Source organism: Coturnix japonica, chromosome 4 (assembly GCF_054131305.1).
Source record: "Coturnix japonica strain WE chromosome 4, WE-NBRP24, whole genome shotgun sequence".
NCBI lineage: Eukaryota > Metazoa > Chordata > Aves > Galliformes > Phasianidae > Coturnix > Coturnix japonica.
Genome location: NC_140666.1, coordinates 9,519,926 through 9,540,331, shown reverse-complemented (window position 1 = coordinate 9,540,331; position 20,406 = coordinate 9,519,926). Strand labels below are relative to the sequence as shown.

Here is a 20,406-nt window from a genome sequence, read left to right as displayed (position 1 = left end):
CATGGATGGAAATTCATAGGGCAGCTCAAAAAATCTATAAACAAAATTGCTGGGCATGTTGCATAGATTTTCTCAGCCACTTTCTCCATATATATATTTTTTTTTTCTGTTTTGAATTTGTCTCTTAATTTCAAGGTGTGTTCCTTCCTGGGGTGGTGGCCATGTATTGGATCGTGCTCCAATGCAAGCTGAGAATGGGTATCTGAGGATGCTGGAAGGGCAGCAGCTGAACCAGGCAGCAGGGAACAGGGCAGGGCTGCTGTGGGTGGGATGCAGGATTTGGGATGGAGGATGAGGGATGCAGGATGAGGGATATGTGAGGTGGGATGCAGGATATGGGACACAGGATATAGTATGTGAGGTGTAGAATATAGGTTGCAGGATAAGGAATGAGTGATGCGGGTGCAGCACAGGCAGCCATGCGGAGCTCCAGGCCATTCCAACATGGCAGCACCACCCTGCCCCGGCTCACAGCAGCACATATCAGGGTTTTCAGTTCTTTGCCTTTTTTAACAGGGGCAGAGGAGCCATCTCCCGGCATCGCCCGCAGCCCTGAGTGGCAGTGAATGAACTGCCTTGACATCTCCTATTGAAGCAAAGCAAAATGTGTTGAACAAAAACCATTTCAAGATGTTTTCAGAGTGTTGCCAAGTTACTCAACATGTTCTGCTTTAGTTGTCAGATGCTTTCAAAGCGATTTCCCTAACTCAGAGCACGAATGGTGAGGGCTCTCCCTGGGAATCTTTCGCCTGGGGCTACCATGGATCTGTATTTTCATAAGAAAAAGGCTCAACTAATGATTAATCTTCACCAGAGGAAGCGGGGCCTTTCTTTGGGATTTTTTCTTCAGTTATTTTTAATTAATTTGTACAACTGGCAGCGACATTAAAGCACAAAGCAGAGAGCTGGCGCAGCAGACGGGCCATGGCCGTGGCCACCTCTCCCTGCAGCACCATCCCGACCCCCAGCACCGGGGGAAGAAATCAGATCAGTGAGTGGAGGGGAAAGGAGAAGCTCCGTGGGCTGAATTCCTGCAGGATGGGCTGCGTGGGGCGGTGCTCCCCCAGGGATGCTCTGCAAAGGGCGCAATGGGGAACCACGGGGTATCAGCTGAGCCTGCGTCCAGTCTGCTTTCTGCTTCTCTCTTCTAGAAAGGGGAAGGCTGATGCAGAGGGTTATCAGGGTTGCAGTGTCAGGGCAGAGGGATGATTTTTATCTGCTGGTTCTACAGTGATGGACTGTGCCACGCACCGCTCCCAGCTGCTCCGTCCCGCTCCACAAACAGCCAAGTCTGGATTTGTTTAACGCCATTGGCAAAGTGTTGAATACAGCATATGGTGCCCGAAAACCACAGAACTTATTGACAGCAGCCCAGACTTGCTAAATAAAAGAACTCCTTCCAACAGCCCTGCTCTGTGAAGACTCAGCACTTTCCTCACAGTCACACTAGGTAATGCCACAGCCCCTCGCAGCAGCACCCTGAGCTGCTCCCTGCCTGGGATCCCCATCCCTGCACCCAAACGCGGTGTCCCCGAGCTGTCCCTGCTGCTGTCACTCTGTGTAGCCGTGGCACAGAGGCCCAGCACCCCCAGCAAGCTGTGGGCAGACAAAGAGCAGAGCTGAGTCAGGGCCATGCGACGCACCGCGCGGGGCTATGCTTCCCCCCAGATTGGACGCAGCCTATGTCGGGGAGAGGCGCCTGGAATCAGCTTCACTCTTGGCAGTACATGAAAAATCTCATTTCCTTATGAAGGAATGGGATGTGGCTGTGCTCCCTACCTCACTCTCGCTGTGTGCCTTTGCTATTCGCCAGAGCCGTGCAAAATGCCACGGTGCTGCAGCGCAGCAAACTGAGCAGCCCCACTCCTGTTTGCTGAGCTGCTGCACGTCTGAGTTCCCAGCTCGGTGTAAACCAGACTGCAAATACAGGGATGCTGCTGTGAATATTCAAACAAGAATAGCTCTACCTATCCATCCTGGGTGGCAACAGTAATAGAATCTGCTTGGGAAACTCTTTGCACCTCCCACAGTCATGAGCTCTCCTGCCCAACAGTCCGCGCACAACAAGCCCATGGGCTCTGCATCCTCAGAACTTTGGTAACAGGTAACTGGTGGTGTGTAAACATCTCCCCAGAGCTCTGAGGTTCAAGTCAAAGCAGAAGTCACACATTCAGCTGCTTTTCAGAGCCTCTTTGGTCTATGAATGGGCTGGAAATGTTGGGAGCAGCCTTTCCTGTAAGATTCTTGGTGCTGCCCTCCTCCAGGTCAGAAGCAGCGCTGTGCACGGGGCTTTGCTTCACCTCGCCAGACCAGGAGCCAGAAATGCTCACAGCTCTGAACCTACCCACTGCTCCACGGGGCCCTGGGATGGGTCTCAGTGCAGCAGGACGATCCGCATGCCTTCCACAGGGCCACCCTAACCCTAACCCTGGGCTAACCTGAAGGGGCAAGGATAGAAGCAGCTGTGACCATGGCACTCTGCAGCTGACTGTAGTCTGCTTCCCCACCTCCTCTGTGCTGCCTTCAGAGCCCCGTGGGTACACAAAGAATCTGGGAGCTTTGTGGTAGGGAGAGACCCGGTGTCTGTTTGTGACCGAACGCTCAGAAATGCTGGACCCAGGTATGGCTCAGCCTGCATTGACTGAGGCAGCACCTTGCCTGAGTGAGTGCTGCTGCTTCGGGTGGGTTCCTCAGCATTCTCTGATCTGGGGGCAACTATTGATAAAAAGCATTTGGGAGAACTCCCTTCCCCAGCTGGGCCTTATTAGCGCCTCAGCTCTGTGTGGGAGACCATCCCTACCAGCCAGATTTCTCCAGCCCTTCGCCCAGTCCTTCTGCCATCCAGTAGATGATTTGTGGCCGCGAAGCATGGAAGGATGCCCTCTGAAGCCTTTCATCCAATTGTTACCAGCCTTGATCCCACTGCAAACTGAAGACACCCTCAGCTTCACCATGTCTCCCTAACGCCTCCCCGAGAGCAGCCTCTCCCATGGGGAAAGTGAGCAAAAGATGGTAAATGGAACCATCATGCTGCAAAGCGGGGAGTGCTGGGCCAAGTAACACCAATCCCAGCAGCACCGCAGTGCAGCATCCTCCTGTCCCACCAACCCCACCAGTACCATAGGACAGCATCCTCCAGCCCTGCCAGCACCACCAGCAGCAGAAGGAGCCTGGCCAGGCCGTGCAGGGCCTGCCTTGCCTTGCTGGATTTTCCCCAGGGATGAGAAGGGAAGAGAAAGGTCTGCAGAGAGGTGCTGTCTCCATACCCTCAAACCCATTTGGGACCACAGGGCACTGGGCTTTATAGACAGAGGAGAAATGGAAGTTAGGCTGATTTCCACGCTCCTGGCACGTAGCTGGTGGGTACCCAAGGCACATGTGGTACCCATGGGGCCACCCCCTGAGGGGTCCCATCCCCTCTACTTCCCATCCCGGCCTGCCCCAAGCTGAGCCGCCTGGCTGCTGCTGACTGAACCCTTCTCACCGCTGAGTCCCGCAGCCCTGTGCGCATTAGAGACTCTTCATCACGGGGATGCCCCGCGGCGAGCAGCTCTTGGGGGTATGTGTGGGGGTGTGTCTGTGTGCGTCACCCCCAATCCCGTGCCTCCCATTGGAGGAATAGCATGTGCCCCCCTTCGTGGAAAAAGATCTGGCGTTTCCTCTCGGAGGTCGGCTCTGCCCTCCAGATCACTCATCTCGTGCCATGCTCTCATCCAAGGAGGGCAGGGCCTCTGGGCTGAGCCCCCCGCCGCCGCTGTGCACACTCGAGAAAGACACCATGGTGTGGAGGAGCATCAGAACCAGCACGCACAGCCGGATCCTGCTGCTGCCCAGGCGAGACCCTGCGGAGACCGGCAGCAAGGACGGGGAGTGGTGGTACTGGTGGTGGTGGTAGAGGTGGTAGTGGTTCTGCCGCTGGTGATGGAGGTGGGGGTCGTGGCGGTGGTAATGGAGAGACTCTGACGCTGTGGATTTGGGGGATGTGTCGGAGCTGCTGTCTGGGGGGTGGTCGCAGGAGTCCCATTGCACCTCGCAGCACTTGGCCTCCTCCTCGGGCAGCTGGCTCTCCAGCAGCCCTGTGGGAAGGAGTGGGGTCAGCGAGGTGGCACGGAGGGAGCCCAGCCCAGGAACCTCCTCCTCCACCCTCCCAGAGAGACCTCAAGGACCATAAAGCTCTACGGGCACCCCCATGAGGTGCACCCCCATCACTCGCAGCCCCACCGTCCTTACCTGTGCAGATGAAGCCAGGCAAGCCTCCATAGATCAGCTCATCATTGTCTGGTAACACAAACGGGCACCTGGTCTGCACCTCCAGGCAGTATTGCTTGCATGGGATCCGGTGTCGGCACTGTTGTTGTGTCACATTGAAATACTCGGAGCACAGCCAGGCCTTGTAGACAGCCTAGGGGAAGTCACCAAGAGGGACATGTCACTCCCTACCGCCTGGAAGCCCCCGAGATGCAGAGAGCTGGGTTAACAGGAAGAGGGCCCTATCTCACTTGGAAGTGCTTGTTGGTACATCTGGGCTGCTTACTGAGCTGCAGAGCTCATCTAATCAAATAAAAACCACCACAGAAGTGAACCAACCACATGGCACAAGCCATGGAATGGACAGGGATGCGCTGGGCTGCTGGTGCCCTCCCCATGGAGCCACCTGTTTTTGGGGCATCTCTGAGCTCTCTGCCTGTTGGAAAAGCCACTCAGAAGCACACAGTCATGCCCACCTCCCCACCTCATTGCATAGCTACAGAGATGTGGGGCCAGGCACAGCCCCATGGCCAGAGTGCAGAGATCAACCCCACAGCCCACAACTTCCAGGCACTGGACATGGGGAGAAATGCCCATCTGCACTGGAGGAGAGCTCTGAGCAACGAGCTTCCTTGTGCTGCACCTCCCTGACATTTCCAGCTCATCCACAAATGTATCATTTAGCAACAAAATGAAGGTCTCATTAATGACCACATCCAACTTCCTTTGAAACCAACTAGAAAGGGCTCCCTGCGATTCAAAGGGAATGAATCTCCCTCCTGAGCGTGCTGGGATAAACCCCATGCCCCTCCTTCCAGCTGGATTTCTATTTTCTGGAGGCCTTAAAAACATCTCTTCTTTGTTTCCCCATGTTTTCCATAGATCCTTATCATCATCTGTTTGGACCATAGTAGTGTCTCAGGATTAATGCTGGTTGGGAAATTCTTGGCAACTTCTTTCTATTGCTTTTCTTCCTCTCCCCCTCCCCCCTTTCTTTTTCTTTTTCTTTTTCTTTTTCTTTTTCTTTTTCTTTTTCTTTTTCTTTTTCTTTTTCTTTTTCTTTTTCTTTTTCTTTTTCTTTTTCTTTTCTTTTTCTTTTTCTTTTTTTCCTGGAAAATGCCAATTCATGAAAACCAGAATTTTCATGGAAGCGTGCTTTGCTGAAACTTTCATCAGAACAAATTTACTGGGGGGCAGGACGCAATACATGCAGCAGGCAACAGCCCTGTGGCCAGGGCTTCAGCTGGGAAGTGGAGTTCCAGCTGCAGCCCTGTTTTTTCTCTCTGGCCCTCTGGACGTTAATTATTTAGACAAAGTGGAACAGCTCCAGAGGACGGACTGACTGTAATCAGCCCATGAGGACACGGCCAGGAGGGAGAGCTTGGAGCTCTGCTTCTGGTTCTGCATCTGTCTGAGCTCATTCTCCAGGGCTGAGGAGGAGGGGAGATGGGCAGTGAGCCTGGGGTAATCACTTCCCCAGCCCCACTGCCCCCTCCTTCTCCATGGCACAGACATAGACTTAAAGGGCCGCAGAAGGGGTTCTATAAGGATGCAGACACAGTATTATAGGACTACAGGTAAGGATAACCAGCATGTGCCCTCCTGAGCAGCCTGCATTCCTCAGGGCTGGTGCTGGGCAAAGGGGAAGCCAGGAGGACAAGGCCCAGGGAAGCACATAGCACTGGGCTGTCCCATGGTGCTCAGCAGGCATAATGGGTTCTGCCCAGAGGGAGGAATGCCAACCATCACTCCCAATGCAACCTCAGTAGGACTCAGCAGAACGTTAAGCATTTCAGCAGGTAACAATACATTAAAATAGGCAGGAAGGAGAACCAGGAGATATAAACTCTGCTTGAAAGCACCCACTAGCCAGACAGGATAGGAAGAGACGGATGACCTATAAGGTCCAATCTACGCCATTCTACAGCCCTATGATCCTACAGGTTAGCAAGTCCTCACTTCTGCTCCACAGCCGTCCATGCACGCCTGCAGGTGGGCACGAAGTCCGCATCAGATCCATAGTCCCGGCGCTCCGGACGCGGCCGTCCTGCCCATGGGCTCAGCGCGGGGCAGCCCCGCCGGGCGGCAGCTGGAGCAGAGCGGCTGCCAGGCGCAGCGCGTTCCCCATTTCCCCGTTAGGGGGCACAGGCGGCACGTAGCTGCGCTCTGCGGGCACAGAGAGGGCAAACCCAGGGGCACTGCGTGGTCACTATGGTCCTTTTCAACCCAGGCCATTCTGTGATTGTGTGATTCTATGAAAAGTGAGACTAGAAGAAGCAGATAAGGCCTGAGACATCTGCTACAGAGAGTGGTCTCACTGAGATGCCAGGAGTAAAAACACGGATCCACTGCCAGACAACTCATCACCTGCTTTTTGTGAACGACCATTCAGGCTTTTCCCTTGAAGTCAGCCTGCCATCCACACAGCACCAAGAGGCCACTGAAGCCTCTCTTGCACACACTCTTACAAGCTCCATGGTTACAAATAATAAATAGCAAATAGGTGAAGAGCACGGTTCATATACAGCACGCTGTGTTACACTTGAGATCCTGCTGCAAATGTTAACTGACCATGCATACAACAGCAAATCATCACCACCCCCACCTGGTGTAGGGACAGGAAAGGAACCAAACTGCATACACAGTGCACTGCCAACCCATGGCACGCTCTGCTCTGGGAGGACCACATCACCCTGCTGTCATCCCCAGGGGGACGCATATCCCGGAGCCCCCACTGTCCCCATGGGACTTCAGCCCCGCTCCCAATGAGGAGCTGCTCCTGCCGCCAGCAGTTATCTCAATGCCTGCAAGTTCTCCTCGCTACTTGACCTACATTTTCCCATCCAAAAGTTCATTCCCTTCAATCATCCCATAAATCATCCCTCTCCCTCCTCTGTGTTTACACATTTCTAATATTTGCAGATGTATCATGCTCCCCGTTTAGTCATAACTTAGGCAAGCCTGACTGATTTACTCTCACATTTCTTCCCTCCCTTTCATCATCTGTGCCTCCTTCCCGCACTGCTGCTCAGAAGCAGTGACCACCCCAGCTGTGAGCAGACAGGACCCACCAACCATGCTCTCCCCCTTAGGTGTGCTGCCCCAGCCCTGGCCATGCTAAGAGAGAAAGAAAAGCAGTTCCAAGAGCCAGACTCATACGGACAGCACTCCTCCTGCAGAAGGGTTTTCCAGGCATGGCAGAACCAAACCCATGGTCTCCAGGGTCTCTCTCTCCAGACCATCCTCCAGCCTCCACATAGCCATGAGTCACACAGGGGGACACTGATGGGCTGGGGAGCAGCTGAGAGAAGTGAGGCCCATGTGGGATGCACATGGGGTCAGCCAGGCACTCAGTGCCCCACTCTACTTCCAGCCAGGCTGAGTGCTGGCCAGCTGAGAGCTAAGCACTGAGATTACAGCTCAGGTTTTCGGCAGCTTTCAACACCTCTGAGCTTATCCCATGCAGCCTGCTTTTTCTTGCTCTTCTAAAGGACTTGTGAGAATTTAGGACAGGTGGAGATTTATTCTCTGCTTGACTCACCACAGAGAGCTCACCCACTTTACCCTGTCCTTAATGGTTTCTGTAGGCAGTGAATTGGGCTACAGTGGGCGTTCCTTCCATTCTGCTTTTGCTTTTGGCCTATCTCCAGCCCATCCAAGTGAATACAAGTGATGTGGTCTCCCAGAAGTTCAGAGCACGGCTTGGATGGCCATGGAAGGACAGGAAGCTTTGCTGCTGAGGAAAGGGGCAAGCATCTGACACCCTGTTTATAGGCAATGAGTAAAGTGAGCTATCTGCCTGCACAAGAACCCTCCCAAAAAACAGCCTTTCCCACACAAAACAGATAATCTGTATTTCCACACAAAACCAGATAATGCTTTGTTGCTTTGTTTGTTTTGAAGTAATTTGGTTGGTTTTGGTGTCAGTGTTTTTGCCATCAGCAGTGCTGGCTGTTGGACTGCCCCAGCTACATCTTGGAGGACCAATGCAGGAACGGAGGAGCATCCCTGGGACTGACCTGGGTGAGCAGCTGTCATTAACCCAATGGCTTTAATTAACCTGACAAGTGGCTGCTCTCCCACCAGAGCAGGACACGGTGCTGGGGATGCACCCTGGGAAACTGCCTGTGGCTCAAAATCTGCTTCTCCATACGGGGATTTGCAGACCGAAGGCGAAGGACACAACGAGCGCAGGGAGAGAAGCAGGAAATCTTGGTCTGCAAATCTATCTTGTCCTGCAAAGACAAGGCAGACCTGCTGCCATCCCTGTGCCTGAACAAGGCAGCATGTGCCTGTGCAGGTGAGCAGGGTGCTGCCCTCCTGCTGCCCAGGAGGCGGGCATGGAGAGGCTGCAATCAGCAGTTCCACCAGCTGCAGGCAAATTGGGGGCTTGGAGAAAGCACGCCTGAGTTTAGAGCTTGGCAAAGCTGCTCAGAGCAGCACTTAATCACAGTAATATTGGGCAGTGCTGGGAGAAAGCACCGAGGTCAGCTCTGCAGAATGATCCAGGAGTGCTGGGGTGGATCTGCTCTGCACGCTGCTCTGTGCTCATGCCCTTCCTCCTCCTCCTCCTCATTGCTGGTGCCTCTGAGCTCATGGGGGCCACACACACACAGCAGCAGTGCCGCCGGGCACCCAGAGCCAGCAGGTCCTGCCCATGGTGCCCCATGTCCCCATCATGAAGACGGAGCTGCCCGCGCTGGAAGAGTCGCTCTCAGGACTCGCCTTTCCATCACGGCCTGCCATGAGCATCTGGAGTGGCTGCGCCTCATTAATCTTGGACACAGGGAAATGAGTACTGCTAATGAGTTGCTTGGGCATCTCTCCAAGCTCTGGCACATCAGGCTGCAGTGGGGGAAGCAGGGCTCAGCAGGGGGAGAGAAGAGCCCCCTGGATGGCAGAGGATTAAGGGAATGCTCACTAGCGGCTGGCCAGGAGTCACAAACACAGCCTGCAACGTCCAATTACCGCTGTATTCAATTACCGCTGCCTGCAATTCTGACATTAACGATGTCGAGCTTTTTAAGCAGCATTGTATTTTTTTTCTCATTAGGCTGCCATAGGCTGTGCTAACATCCTATCGGGAACAGCTGCTTTTTTTCGGTAACTTTGATATTCCCAAGCAGTGTTGTGGCCGTGCCTTAGCCTGGCCCTGTCATATTCACAGGCTCCGCTTTGGGGTGGGAGAGAAGGGACTAAAAACATAACTTTGTGCAATTTTCTTTTTTTTTTTTTTCCTTCATGCTTTTTTAAAAAAATTTATTTAAATTATTATTATTATTATTATTATTTTATGGTGTTTTCCTGTGCCTGGTGCTGACAGTGCTGGAGCCAAGTATCCTCTGTCTCATCCAGGGCAGCAGCACCATGAAAGAGAGCCATCTGCACCCCAGGAGCAGACCTCATCCCAGCCTCACCACTCCAGGATTACTCCACAGCACTGTCAGTCTGCTTCCAGCACTGCTGACCTTCGTGACTGCAGGAAGAAACGCGCTTTTAGCATCTTTATTTTGAATTCACAGTTCTTGGAATAAAGAAGCTAGCATTTCTTTTATAGATTATATGGCCTCCCCAGTGAAACCCCCTCCGAGCTACTTGGAGCAAGCCAGACACAAGCAGCCCTTTGAGCTCATCTCTTTCAGAACTCAGGGAGAACAGCTTTACAGCATGACCTCCACACACCTCAACTGCTCGGACAAATCCTCCCACCACACCACAGATCAGGACAGGGGAATGCCAACGCCTGGACCTCTGCACACACATGCATGCATTTAACCACTGTGGGGATGCTGGGAAAGGGGGAAATGTGGGACTTAGGTTGTCTAGTGCATCTAAAGTGAAAGACATGAGAAGGACCAACCTGGAGCCATACGTGGCACTGACGCTGCAGGATGCATCCCTTGCAGGGTGGCACCACACAGTCTGAAATCCCCTTAGCTCAGCCCCAGCTCAGCACCAATGGCACAGAGCACAGAGCAGTGCTTCAGCCGACACTTCTCCCAGCAAATGAGGAATCACCCTTATTTTGGTCTTTATCAGAACAGGAAGCATACCCTGGGAATATGGCTGGGTGTGCACTTTGGGGATGCAGCCCTGGGCACCCCAACCTGGTGGTACAGCTCCACCGGATGACAGAAGAGGCAGCAGCTCCTGCTCTGACAGTGGGCAGCCCAGTGCAGGAACCAGCCATGCAGCCACAGTGATTCAGGGCAGTGTGGGACCTCAGACTACTGCTCCTCCACAACAGCCCCAGTTTGCCCAGTGCAGCCTTGCCATGGTGGCCCTATTGCCATCAGAGTCTGGCCATGTGCTGCTGCCTTTGATACCACACCGCTTCTTCAGACCACTCTAATTGCCACAAAGCAACACTGGCATTTAATTACTCAATGCCACCTTGGGGTAGACGTGTCCTTCCTCCCAGTGGGGACTCAGTGGGGTGGAAGAGCTCCTGAGAGTGCAGACCCCAGACTGTGCCATGCCTCTGTGATGCCGGCAGAGTGCTTGGTGCCCGCAGCCAGCTCCATCCCCTCTACCCATGCTTGGGCAGCGTCTGGGACAAAGTGGCCCCAGTCTTGGTGGGCTGCCTGCAGGCTGTAAAACAAATGTATTGAACGCAAACAAAATGCACACTGAGTCTCATAGAAGCAAGCCCCATTGTGCTGCAGGACGCGAGGAGCAGACAGACGCTGTCCTGAGAAACTTCAGATGCACATGAACCCGAGAGCAAAGGCAGAAGGCAGCAGTGCTCCCACGCAGCAAGAGTGGCAGCCATAAATCCCAGCAGCTGCTTTCTGTCCCTTTTTAGAAGGGGTTTGGCTGGGCTTGAGAAGGGAGAGGGGCAGCAAGGCAGCGTGGCCTCGGGAGCGTGAAGGTATGTGTGGGAAGGGGATGGAGGTGAACAGCAGGCGGGGACATGCAGCTGGTGGCCAGTGAGTGGGGATTGGGCTGTCTGGAGCCACAAGACTCCGTTGGGGCATCCTCAGGGCTGTGGGGATGGAGGGATGGGAACTGGGACGCATGGCACTGCATGCACCAGGGGTGCCAAATACAGCAGTGCTCCCCAGACAAATCACTGCTACCTGGGCACATCTACACCATCAACTGGGTGGGGGGACCTCATTGCATCCCCCATCCTTCGCTGCCCTGCAGCTAATCAACATCAACACACAGGGACACGCGTCAGGAGCCCACTGATCCTCATTGAGATTCCCCATCACTTGGGGACTCAGGCACAAACCCTGGCATCCAACAGGCACCATCCCTATTGCCAACAACCACCCACAAAGCCTGACTCCAGGGACAGAGCAGTCCAATGTCACTTTAAGGCCCAGACATGCAATGAAGTTACCCCAGTGCACAGCCGCTGCCTCCCCAAGCAGCTTTCCCTGTTGCAGCTGCTGGGTAAGTGCTGGGGAGCTGCAGCCTCACTGCTGGCTGGCTGATTAGTGACAAAGTGATTAAAGACAGTTATGGAGATGAAGATGATGATGGCAGAGTCGGGACAGATGGAAAAAATCGGGTGCCCGCCGTCTATTAGGAGAGCTTGAGGAATTCACCCCCATTAGATACTGCTGCAGCCGGGATTCAAAAGCAGATTAAACATTTATACAGATAATGAGAACATCCTGTTACATTAGATAGGATATAAAAAAATAAGGGCTAGACACTTCAGTGCCACACACGATAAATTACCCAGGGCAGGCTGCAGCCAGGAGAAGTTTCTCTGGCACAGAGGGGTCTCCTCGGCTCACCAGACTAACCCTGGCCTTGCTCAAGAGCTCTATGGTGCTGAGCACCCAGCATAGCCCAGCTGCTGTGCCCCCTGCTGTGATGAAAGACAGGGTTTAAGGTTCAAGGCACACACCACCCACATGCAGAGAACCAGACTGCACAGCACCATGTGAAGATTCATTACCTCCTGTGATTAACCCCAGGGAGCACTGGGGAGAGAAGTCCAGCAGGATGCCACCGAGGGCAAGACCACAACAAGCTCTATCACCTTAACCACCATGCAGGCCAACTGCCCATTAATTGCATCCACTGACGCTGCCCAGCAAGGAGTTGCTGCAAACTGGTGGGGATCCACAAAGCGTTGCTGAACATGGCATCAGTGACACAGCAAGGACCTCCCCAGCAGGAGACATCCCCTGCAGCACCCAGGAGTGCGAGATAAGCTGGAGACTATGGCTTGTCCCCCCACTCATGTCCTTGCAGCATTTTCCCATTCCTAGCTGCCCTTGCCCAGCACCCATTTACCAGCTGCTCCGGGAGGCTGCTGTGCAGAGATGAGATGTCAGCTGTGATGCCAAGCACGTGTCTTCCTCCTCAGGGATGTGTGGGGTGAGCAGCACTTCCTCCTCCAGCAGCACCACAATGCTCACTGGGCAGGGATCCACAACATGCAAACCCCACCAGGGGATTCTGTTGCCACATCAGTAAAAGCCCAGGGAAGAGGGAAGGGGAGCAGGGCCTGTGGACAGGCAGGGTCAGCTCCTTCCCACCCAAGCAGCCTCTGTGTCTCATTTTCAGATTTGTTGTCCCTGAGTCATTGCCCTTCAAACAACAGCGGAGCCCTGCTTCCTCTGTGCAGAGCCAGGCATGAGCCGCATCCTAATGGCATCCTGGTGACAGCTCAGGTGCATCCTGCCTGCTGCCAGCAGAGGAAAACCCTGTGGGCATCGCTGCCACGGAGCCCTTCTGCCTTTGGGGCTCCACACCCTGCCGTGAGCTCCCACACCAGACAAGGTTCCTTGGGGTGCCTGAGCACATGGGGGCTGCACAGAGCAGCCAGGTCCCTTTGTCTGCAGGGACAGCACATCCTGGTGCCTGTCACAGAGCCCCAGAGCGAGGTGGCCCTGCTCCAGCAGCTTACCATCATGCATCCTGCCAGCACCAGGCATGTTCTGCTGAGCTCACCACCCACTGCCCGCAGCCCAGCAGCACCACACATGCTGGATGCTCTCCAAAGCCATCACCTCCAGCTGCTGGAGGCTCAGGGAGCTGCTCCAGCCTCACCCCACATCCTGCTTGGAGGCACAGGGCTGCTCAGCACCATGGCACGCACCTGCAGCACGCAGGCACTGGAGCAGCGCTGGCACCTGCGTCACTTGTAGCTGCCCAGTGACAGCCGGATGGAGACGGAGCTCTCACCCTCCCATGCACCATTTGCTAACCCGGCTGTTGTTGCACAAAGCCTGGCTGCTGTCAGAAACTTGGATTCCTTTTCCTTTTTCTCCCTATGGGATCCACCAGCAAAATGCCCCCTTTGCACGACACGGCAGCCTGTTTCCTTTCTCTCCTATTCTACTTTCGGAAGACCCTGCCCGTCTCTGATCTGAGTTTTCAAAGATCTTGCATGAGGTGCATGAACTGTGCCACGGCTGCTGCAACTGCACACCAACTGCACGCTCCTTTGGTTCAGATTCCTTCTTTTTAACCACATAGTGGAGCAGGGATGAAAGAGATTACCTCTGTTTATAGGGGATGGGCGTGCAGTGCTGACTTGCATGCTCAGCTAAGCCCGTACATATGGTCTTTGCTAAAATTGCCAAATTAAGTACTGCACTGATCCACTGTTTATTTGGGGTTTTTTTCATTCACCTCATGAAATGTGAATAAAGCTTTGTGCCGCCACCAGCAAAGAGCAGTTCTGGGCAAAGGACACCACTTTTCCTATTGCTTTCAGCCACCCTGGGGCCATGGCTGAGGCAGAGCTGCTGTCAGCTCACCTCTCAGGGTATGGCAGTGCTATGGACTCACCTCCTGCAGCAGGTGGGTGCTGTAACACCTCTCCCTGATTCCATCCTTCCATTCTGACCCCCCTGTGCCAGAGCAAGAAAACAGGAGGGCAGGAGGGCAGCTCACCCAGGACATCCCCATGCCGTGTCCTGGCTGCACCCACTGCCCATATGGCAACCAAACTCTATCTCTCATTGCACTGCCCAAAAACCTGGGGGGTAAAGCTGTGTCCTGCTCCCAAACAGATAATGGGGAAACCAGCATGGGGACAGAGACAGAGCTACAGGGTGATGCAGTGCCAGCCCCGCACCCAGAGAAGCCCCACTAATCTAATCTGCCTTGAGATGCTACAGGTCCTGCCCAGGCGGCTGCCCGGCAGCGCCCAGCAGATCCCTCCTGTCAGGCTTTATCCCTTTGCAGCTTTGTTTCTTACAGCTTAATGAGTCCTTAATTCACCAGGCTCCATCCCATAGATCTTTATTTGCCCTAACGAGGGTGGGGATGCGTGCTTTTCGGAGTGCTCTCTGGAGCAGCGATTGGCTGAGTTAGACAGCACAAGCGCAGTGCCACCGCCTTTAAAGCTACAAACATCTAATTTCACAGTGGCTCAGCAAGAGGCAACGCTGCATTCTGTCTACCCCAGAAAGACAGGAAAACAAGGGAAAAAAATCAGCCTGAAGTATCCCACAGGATGGAAGCTCAAAGCAGCGGGGATTCCCCCTGCACTGCATCCTGCAAAGATGGAGCAGATTGCTCAGTGCGCAAAGGCTGCCATCACCCCGGGTCTCCCCAGGGAGATGTGGCCACAGCACCCACCGTGTTTGTGGGTAGCCAGCTGCCAGAGCCCTTCTGAGCACAGCCACTGTGTGCACAGAGCCCCTCCTGGCCTGCAGCCACAAAGGGCCTTAAACATGAAGGAGGAGAGCAGCAGGACTGACACACTCACCCAGAACACAGGGAGCCTTCCGGTGTCTGAGTGGCACCTGCACCACTTCAATTGCTGCATTAAAACAGCACAGCCCACATCCCCACACTGGTTCACTGCCTCCCAGCTCCCCAGCGTTGCTCTCTGAGCTGTGCTGCTCCCTGGGGACATCATTGCTGGGGAAGACATGGCCCTGCAGCGGGACAGCGGCTGAGGGGCGCACAGGTGCTCTCCTTGCTGGCATCCCATCTTTCAGCCCCTGCTGTGGAGCAGGAAGGTATGAATGGAGTCAGGGTCAGACTGTTGGCCACCTGTTGTATTTTTCTCCTCTCACATTTTGCTGTCACCAACCCGTGCATTTCACCACCTCTGAGCAGCAGCTCTCTGCTGTTGCTGCACACAGGTATTCCCTCCAGCTGCAAACAGCCAAAAGCAGCATCAGAAGACGCAGCGTTATTCAGTGCTTGGGCAGGGACTGAAAAACCTGCCTGTTTCAACGTCCCGCCAGACAGTGCTGCCAGCCCGGCCCTGCTGAGCAACAAGGAAACAAGGCCAGAATGTGCCAAACCGGGTCTGATTTCACACAAACAGCGAGGGCAGGGCTGAGCTTCCCACTACTGAAAGCCCCCAGGCACCTCAGAGCACCTCAAACAAGTGGCCTGATGCTCACGAGATGCTGAAAAGACAGGGAGAGCTGAGAGATCGCATGGGCACGCTGGAAAATTCAGGCAGAGGAATTTCCCTGCATCTTGCATGGGTGAGTGCTTACAGGTTGCATGCGCTGCTCACACCCTCCTGTTGCTCCCCAGAGCCGTGTTCACAGATGCTGCAAGGAGGAGAGTGTGAGTGTGACAGCGGGTGAGTTGGGAGCTGCCTTCAGCTCTGCATTGCCCAAGCTCGTCTCCTGCTTTCTCATGGAGGATGCTAAGCCCACGGACACTGGAGGAAAACTCATCCAAGCCAACCTCTGTTTCTAGTGCTCTGGAGTCAGTGGGAACACCTCTTTACCAATGACAAGTTCTATGTTCTCTTTCTGATCGTTGCTCTTGAGGTCTCTGTACCAGGGAGTGCTTAGGGGCAATGCTGGGGAGCAGGAGATGTAGGGAGTTCTGCCCAAACCCCACCTCATGAATTGTGTTTAGGCTCCATCTGCTCTACTAAAAAGCCAACCTCTCCTCACCATCCTTTAATGCCAGTGGGATAATGCTGGGTGAAGAAACTACCCACTGGAACCACTGGTGCTAACTCGGTTTATACACAAGCTTGCCCACATGCTGATGCCCCTGGGCACCCCCAGGCACCTTGCAGAGCCCGTTCCATCCCTCCCATCTCCTCCTGCCCTCTGCTGAGCCCACTGGGCACCATTGGCACACATGCAGAATGAGATACATTGCTTCCTTTGCCACCAGGAGCACAGCAGCAGCACCAAATCCTTTGGTGCAAGTAGAGTACTATGGAGTTGCAAAACCAGAGGGGGAAGTTCAGTGAGCAGATTGCAATTACCTGGCTTGGCACCAGCCCAGCATGCCAGCACCAGCTCCATCCCAACAACGGTTCCATGCAGGAGGTGCTGAGAACCCCTGCAGCACCACATGGCCATGCTCGCGGTCAAAGGCACCACCTCCAGAAGGTCCATCCTTCCCCAGGAGAAAACACCACTCCAGGAGCTGCTGTGCAGCTCCATGTGTCCCTTGATATGGTCCAGGCAAGGGGCAGCCCCATGCTACTCCCAGGGATGCTGTGCCTGCAGCCCTCTGGGGTGACGCACACACACAAGTGCCTTGCTATGGCACTCCTGCTGCTCCCAGATGCTGCAGGTTTAATTACTGGGACTGCTGTGCTTCCTGGAGACAGCACTGAAGGAAGAGGGAAGAGGAGGAACCCCCAAGAGGAGCAACGTCTGTGCCATGTGATGCTTGGAAGGCAACCCTGTGGCTTTAGGAACATGGGCTGCCCCACAGACAACTGCTCTGCTGACAGCACGGCAGTGCCTGTGAGACTTGGGCTCTGTCACCTTCTATGGGTGCAGCAGCACAAAGATGAGACCACACGTTGGAGTACAGCCACCCCCACCAGCCCCACGAGCAGGGCTGGTGATACCTGCCCCAGATCGAGTTCCTGGTCCCCTGTACCATGCATCCTGGGCAGGGGCAGCAGGTGATGCTGAGTGACACCAACCAGGACAAGGGGGTGAGATGCTGGGAGATGTCCATGCACCCACTGTGTCTGTGGGGAGGGGGCTCTGCTCTGTGGTTCATCTCAGGTCACTGCTGTCTGTACACCCTGGATCAGCGGTGCATGGGGATGGCCCTGAGCTGCCCCAGTGCTCTGTGCAGGCTAGAGGCAGAGGTGAGAGGCCCCACACCTGATCTGCTCAACCTACGTGCGTTGCCGGGGTCTGCAGCATGTGTGCGGGTGCAAGGGGATGCCCTGCTCAGTACTGTGCCATGCCCCAAGGCTCCAGTCGCATCCTGGGGTTCCAGTCCCATCTTAGGTCTTCCAGTCCTGTTCCAAGGCTCCGGTCCCATCTGATCTCATACCATGGACCAGCATGGGGACAGTTGGACCTGGAGCTCCAGCACCCCATCCTGCCATGGCTACAGCTTCTGCCTGGTGCCCCATCCCTTCCCCTTCCTCCTTCCTAGGATCCCGCCTTTTCACACCGCCGCACCGCAGAGAGCCCTGGCAGCGCGGCGGGGCCCCGCTCCTACCTTGCAGTCTCTGATGCAGGATCTGACCGAGTACTCGTCCGACTGCAGGTACTTCTCCAGCAAGAGGTCGAACTCCTCGTATTTTTCCTGAGCGTGTTGGTCCAGGCGCTGGTAGGCCTGCACGCAGCTGCTGCACGCCTCCCCGCCCAGCGCGCCCGCCGCCGCCGCCACCAGATCCACCATCAGGTTGTCCACGCTGCAATCCAAGCTGTCCGGGCCTCCCATTTCCCGCAGCAGGTCCCAGATCGTGTAAGTATCACAAAAGGAGAGGTTGAAGTTCCTAAAGTACGCCTGTAAGAAGTTCCTCTTGGAGGAGGGCGAGGAGAACAGGGCGGTGGCGGGCGGCGAGCGCAGCGGCACGCCGGCGAAGGAGCCCAGCAGGCGCTGCAGGGAGTGCAGCCGGGCGCACGCCGAGTCCAGGTCCGCGCGGGCGGCGGGGCACGATGCGGGGCCCGGCGCCCGGCTCAGGTTGCCCAGGAACGCCTCGCAGCTGCCGGCGGGCGGCTCCTGCAGCGCTCGGGGCGCTCGGCCCCGCGGCCTCCCCGCGCCGCTCCGCTCCCGCGCGCGCAGCTTGGCCCCGGCGCAGAGCCACAGATGGTCGGAGAGGAGCACGGTGAAGAAGAGGAGGGAGGCCAACGAGAGGCGCCATTTCTGCGCCCGCTCGGGGTCGGCCACGGGTTTGTCGCTGCGGCGCGGCGCGCAGCACACCGCCCCGCCGCCGGCGCCCCCGCGGGGGTACATCCAGGCGCCGCGGATCATGCCGCGGGGGCGGCGCGGGGGTCCTGCGGCCGCGCTGCCGCCACTGTCACCTGCGGCCGCCGCGCCGCCGCCGCTCCGCCGCCGCCTCCATGCCCGCGCCTACAGGCCGCCGCCGGCCGTGGCATGGTGCGGCGGGAGGAGGAGGAGGAGGAGGAGGAGGAGGAGGCGGCGCCGGCTCGGCCCCGCTCCCGGCCCCGCTCCCGGCTCCGCTCCCGGCCCCGCTCCCGGCTCCGCTCCCGGCCCCGGCCCGCCGCGCGGGGGCATGCCCCAGCCCCGCTCTCACTCGGCTTTCCGCTTCCCCGTGGGCTGCGCCAACCCGCCGGCCCCTCCGCCGCACCCACCGCCGGGCCCCATTGCCCTCAGTCTGTCGCCATCTTCGGCCGCGCCGCCAACACCTTGAGGAGCCGCGCAGCCCTGCGCCTGCGCGCCCGCACGGCCCCCCCGCCGCCCGCCCGCCGCCCATTCACTGCCCGCCGGCCCCGCACGGCCCCGGGCCGCCCCGCAGCACCCGGAGCTGCGCCGGCCGGCAGGTGCCGTGGTGCTGAAGGACAGCTCCGCGCCGCCGCCGCCCGCTCGCTCTCCCGGAGCGCCCCGCACGGCCCGGCCCGCTGCGGCGGACACGGCGGAGCCGCGGCTGTGACACGGGCTGAGCGCTGGGCAAACCCCGCTTGCCCTGGGAGGAGCCCATCCCCGAGCGCTGGGTTTCCAGGGAGCGCTGAAGAAGCACCGAAGCTAATCGGGGGGTGGGGGAGGGCGGTGGAGGGGTGTCACTCGGTGTGCCCCCAGCCTTGGCAGCACGCTGTTTGTGGGCTGGTGGAACACGAGGCTCGTTCCGCCAGCTATCAGCTCCCTGGTAACGGAAACAGCTCTGTGCCACCGAGCCCCGTTGGCAGAGCTGCTCTCAGGCTCCACTGTACACAAACCCACCCTCACCCTCAGGCGCTAACCTGGCTGTGGGAACTGGTTCAAGTGTTCCTATTTATGGGGCTTTCATCAAGCTCTGTCCCCAGATGAACTGACGCAGCGCGCCCAGCAGCGCCTACAGCCTTTCAGCAGTGGACGGGCTGGCCCTGTCCCTGTTCATTGCAGGGGAGCCAGACCAGATGACCTTTAAAGGACCCTTCCAACTCAAACGATTCTGTGATTCTGCAATACTCTGCTGGCTGCCTGAGGTCTCCTGGCTGACTGAGGCATGTGGGATTCTGAAGGGATGGATGAGCATAGGGCTGCCTTTCACCTGCTCCAAACCCAGCAGCCCAATCCAGGCAAATTCCCTTCTAAAGCTCTGGGTTTTGTTTTCCTGCTTTTGCCCCAGCTGCTCACTTATTTCTTTCCAACTCTTTTCTCCCCTGGAGGACAACAAGCACCGTGTTAGGAGTGGAACCGAAGAGGTGACAGCTGCCCCACGGGGCCTCTTGTCACCTGGATCCCAGAGTGCATTAACCATCAGTGCTGGCGTGCCTGGGCTGCATGCACTCCAACAGGTAGCTGTGCTCCAGCTGAGGCACTGAGGTGAGAAAATAGCTGGGGAAGAGCCAAGGGAGGTTTTACAGCCGGAACAAGCAAATGGCAAACATCACTGAGAGTGATGGAGGTAAAGCTGCAGCCCAGGCTGGAGGATGGGCATCTCCCAGCTGTGGCATGAGTGTCTGTGGTACTTGCAGAGCACTGTAGAGCCCAGGGAGCCCAGCTTCCCTCTGGCTCTCCCCTCTCCTCCCTCCCTGCTCCTCCAGTCGGGCATGAGATGCTGGAATAGATGGAGTAGCAGAGTCCCTCAAAGGCTTTCATACCCCAAGAGATGCTGCTGGTAGCAGAAAGCTCCATGGACCTGCTGTGGGCACTGTGGCAGTTGATGGACCACAGAGGAACAGGACCACATATCCCATCCCAGCACTCGTCTCTGCAGTGGCCATGGCAAGGCTAAGTCCTGAACCCCAGCTGACCCTACTCTGCCAGGCTCTGCTAAGGGTCAGCTGGCTGCAAATAGAAGCCCCTCACTTGGGGCTCTCTTTGTGTCAACAGAGT

General features: G+C 56.3%; 1 protein-coding gene across 1 annotated transcript; it reads right to left on the bottom strand.

Annotated features, from left to right (window-relative positions):
- Nucleotides 1-827: 827 nt before the first annotated feature.
- NALF2 (NALCN channel auxiliary factor 2) lies at nucleotides 828-18,774 on the bottom strand. Its single transcript, XM_085544414.1, has 3 exons — nucleotides 17,623-18,774; nucleotides 4,231-4,402; nucleotides 828-4,076 (listed from the first exon to the last, which is right to left on the bottom strand). The coding sequence occupies exons 1-3, from the start codon at nucleotides 18,379-18,381 to the stop codon at nucleotides 3,688-3,690; spliced, it is 1,320 nt and encodes a 439-aa protein (XP_085400540.1). The 5' UTR covers nucleotides 18,382-18,774; the 3' UTR covers nucleotides 828-3,687.
- Nucleotides 18,775-20,406: the final 1,632 nt, after the last annotated feature.

Excerpts from the sequence above, each read along its gene's own strand:
- NALF2 (XM_085544414.1), bottom strand. The coding sequence starts at position 18,381 with ATGATCCGCGGCGCCTGGATGTACCCCCGCGGGGGCGCCGGCGGCGGG. Across the intron at positions 4,403-17,622 it reads CCTGCATCAGAGACTGCAAG|GCTGTCTACAAGGCCTGGCT; the intron begins GTAGGAGCGGGG and ends GACTTCCCCTAG. Across the intron at positions 4,077-4,230 it reads GCCTGGCTTCATCTGCACAG|GGCTGCTGGAGAGCCAGCTG; the intron begins GTAAGGACGGTG and ends TCCTTCCCACAG.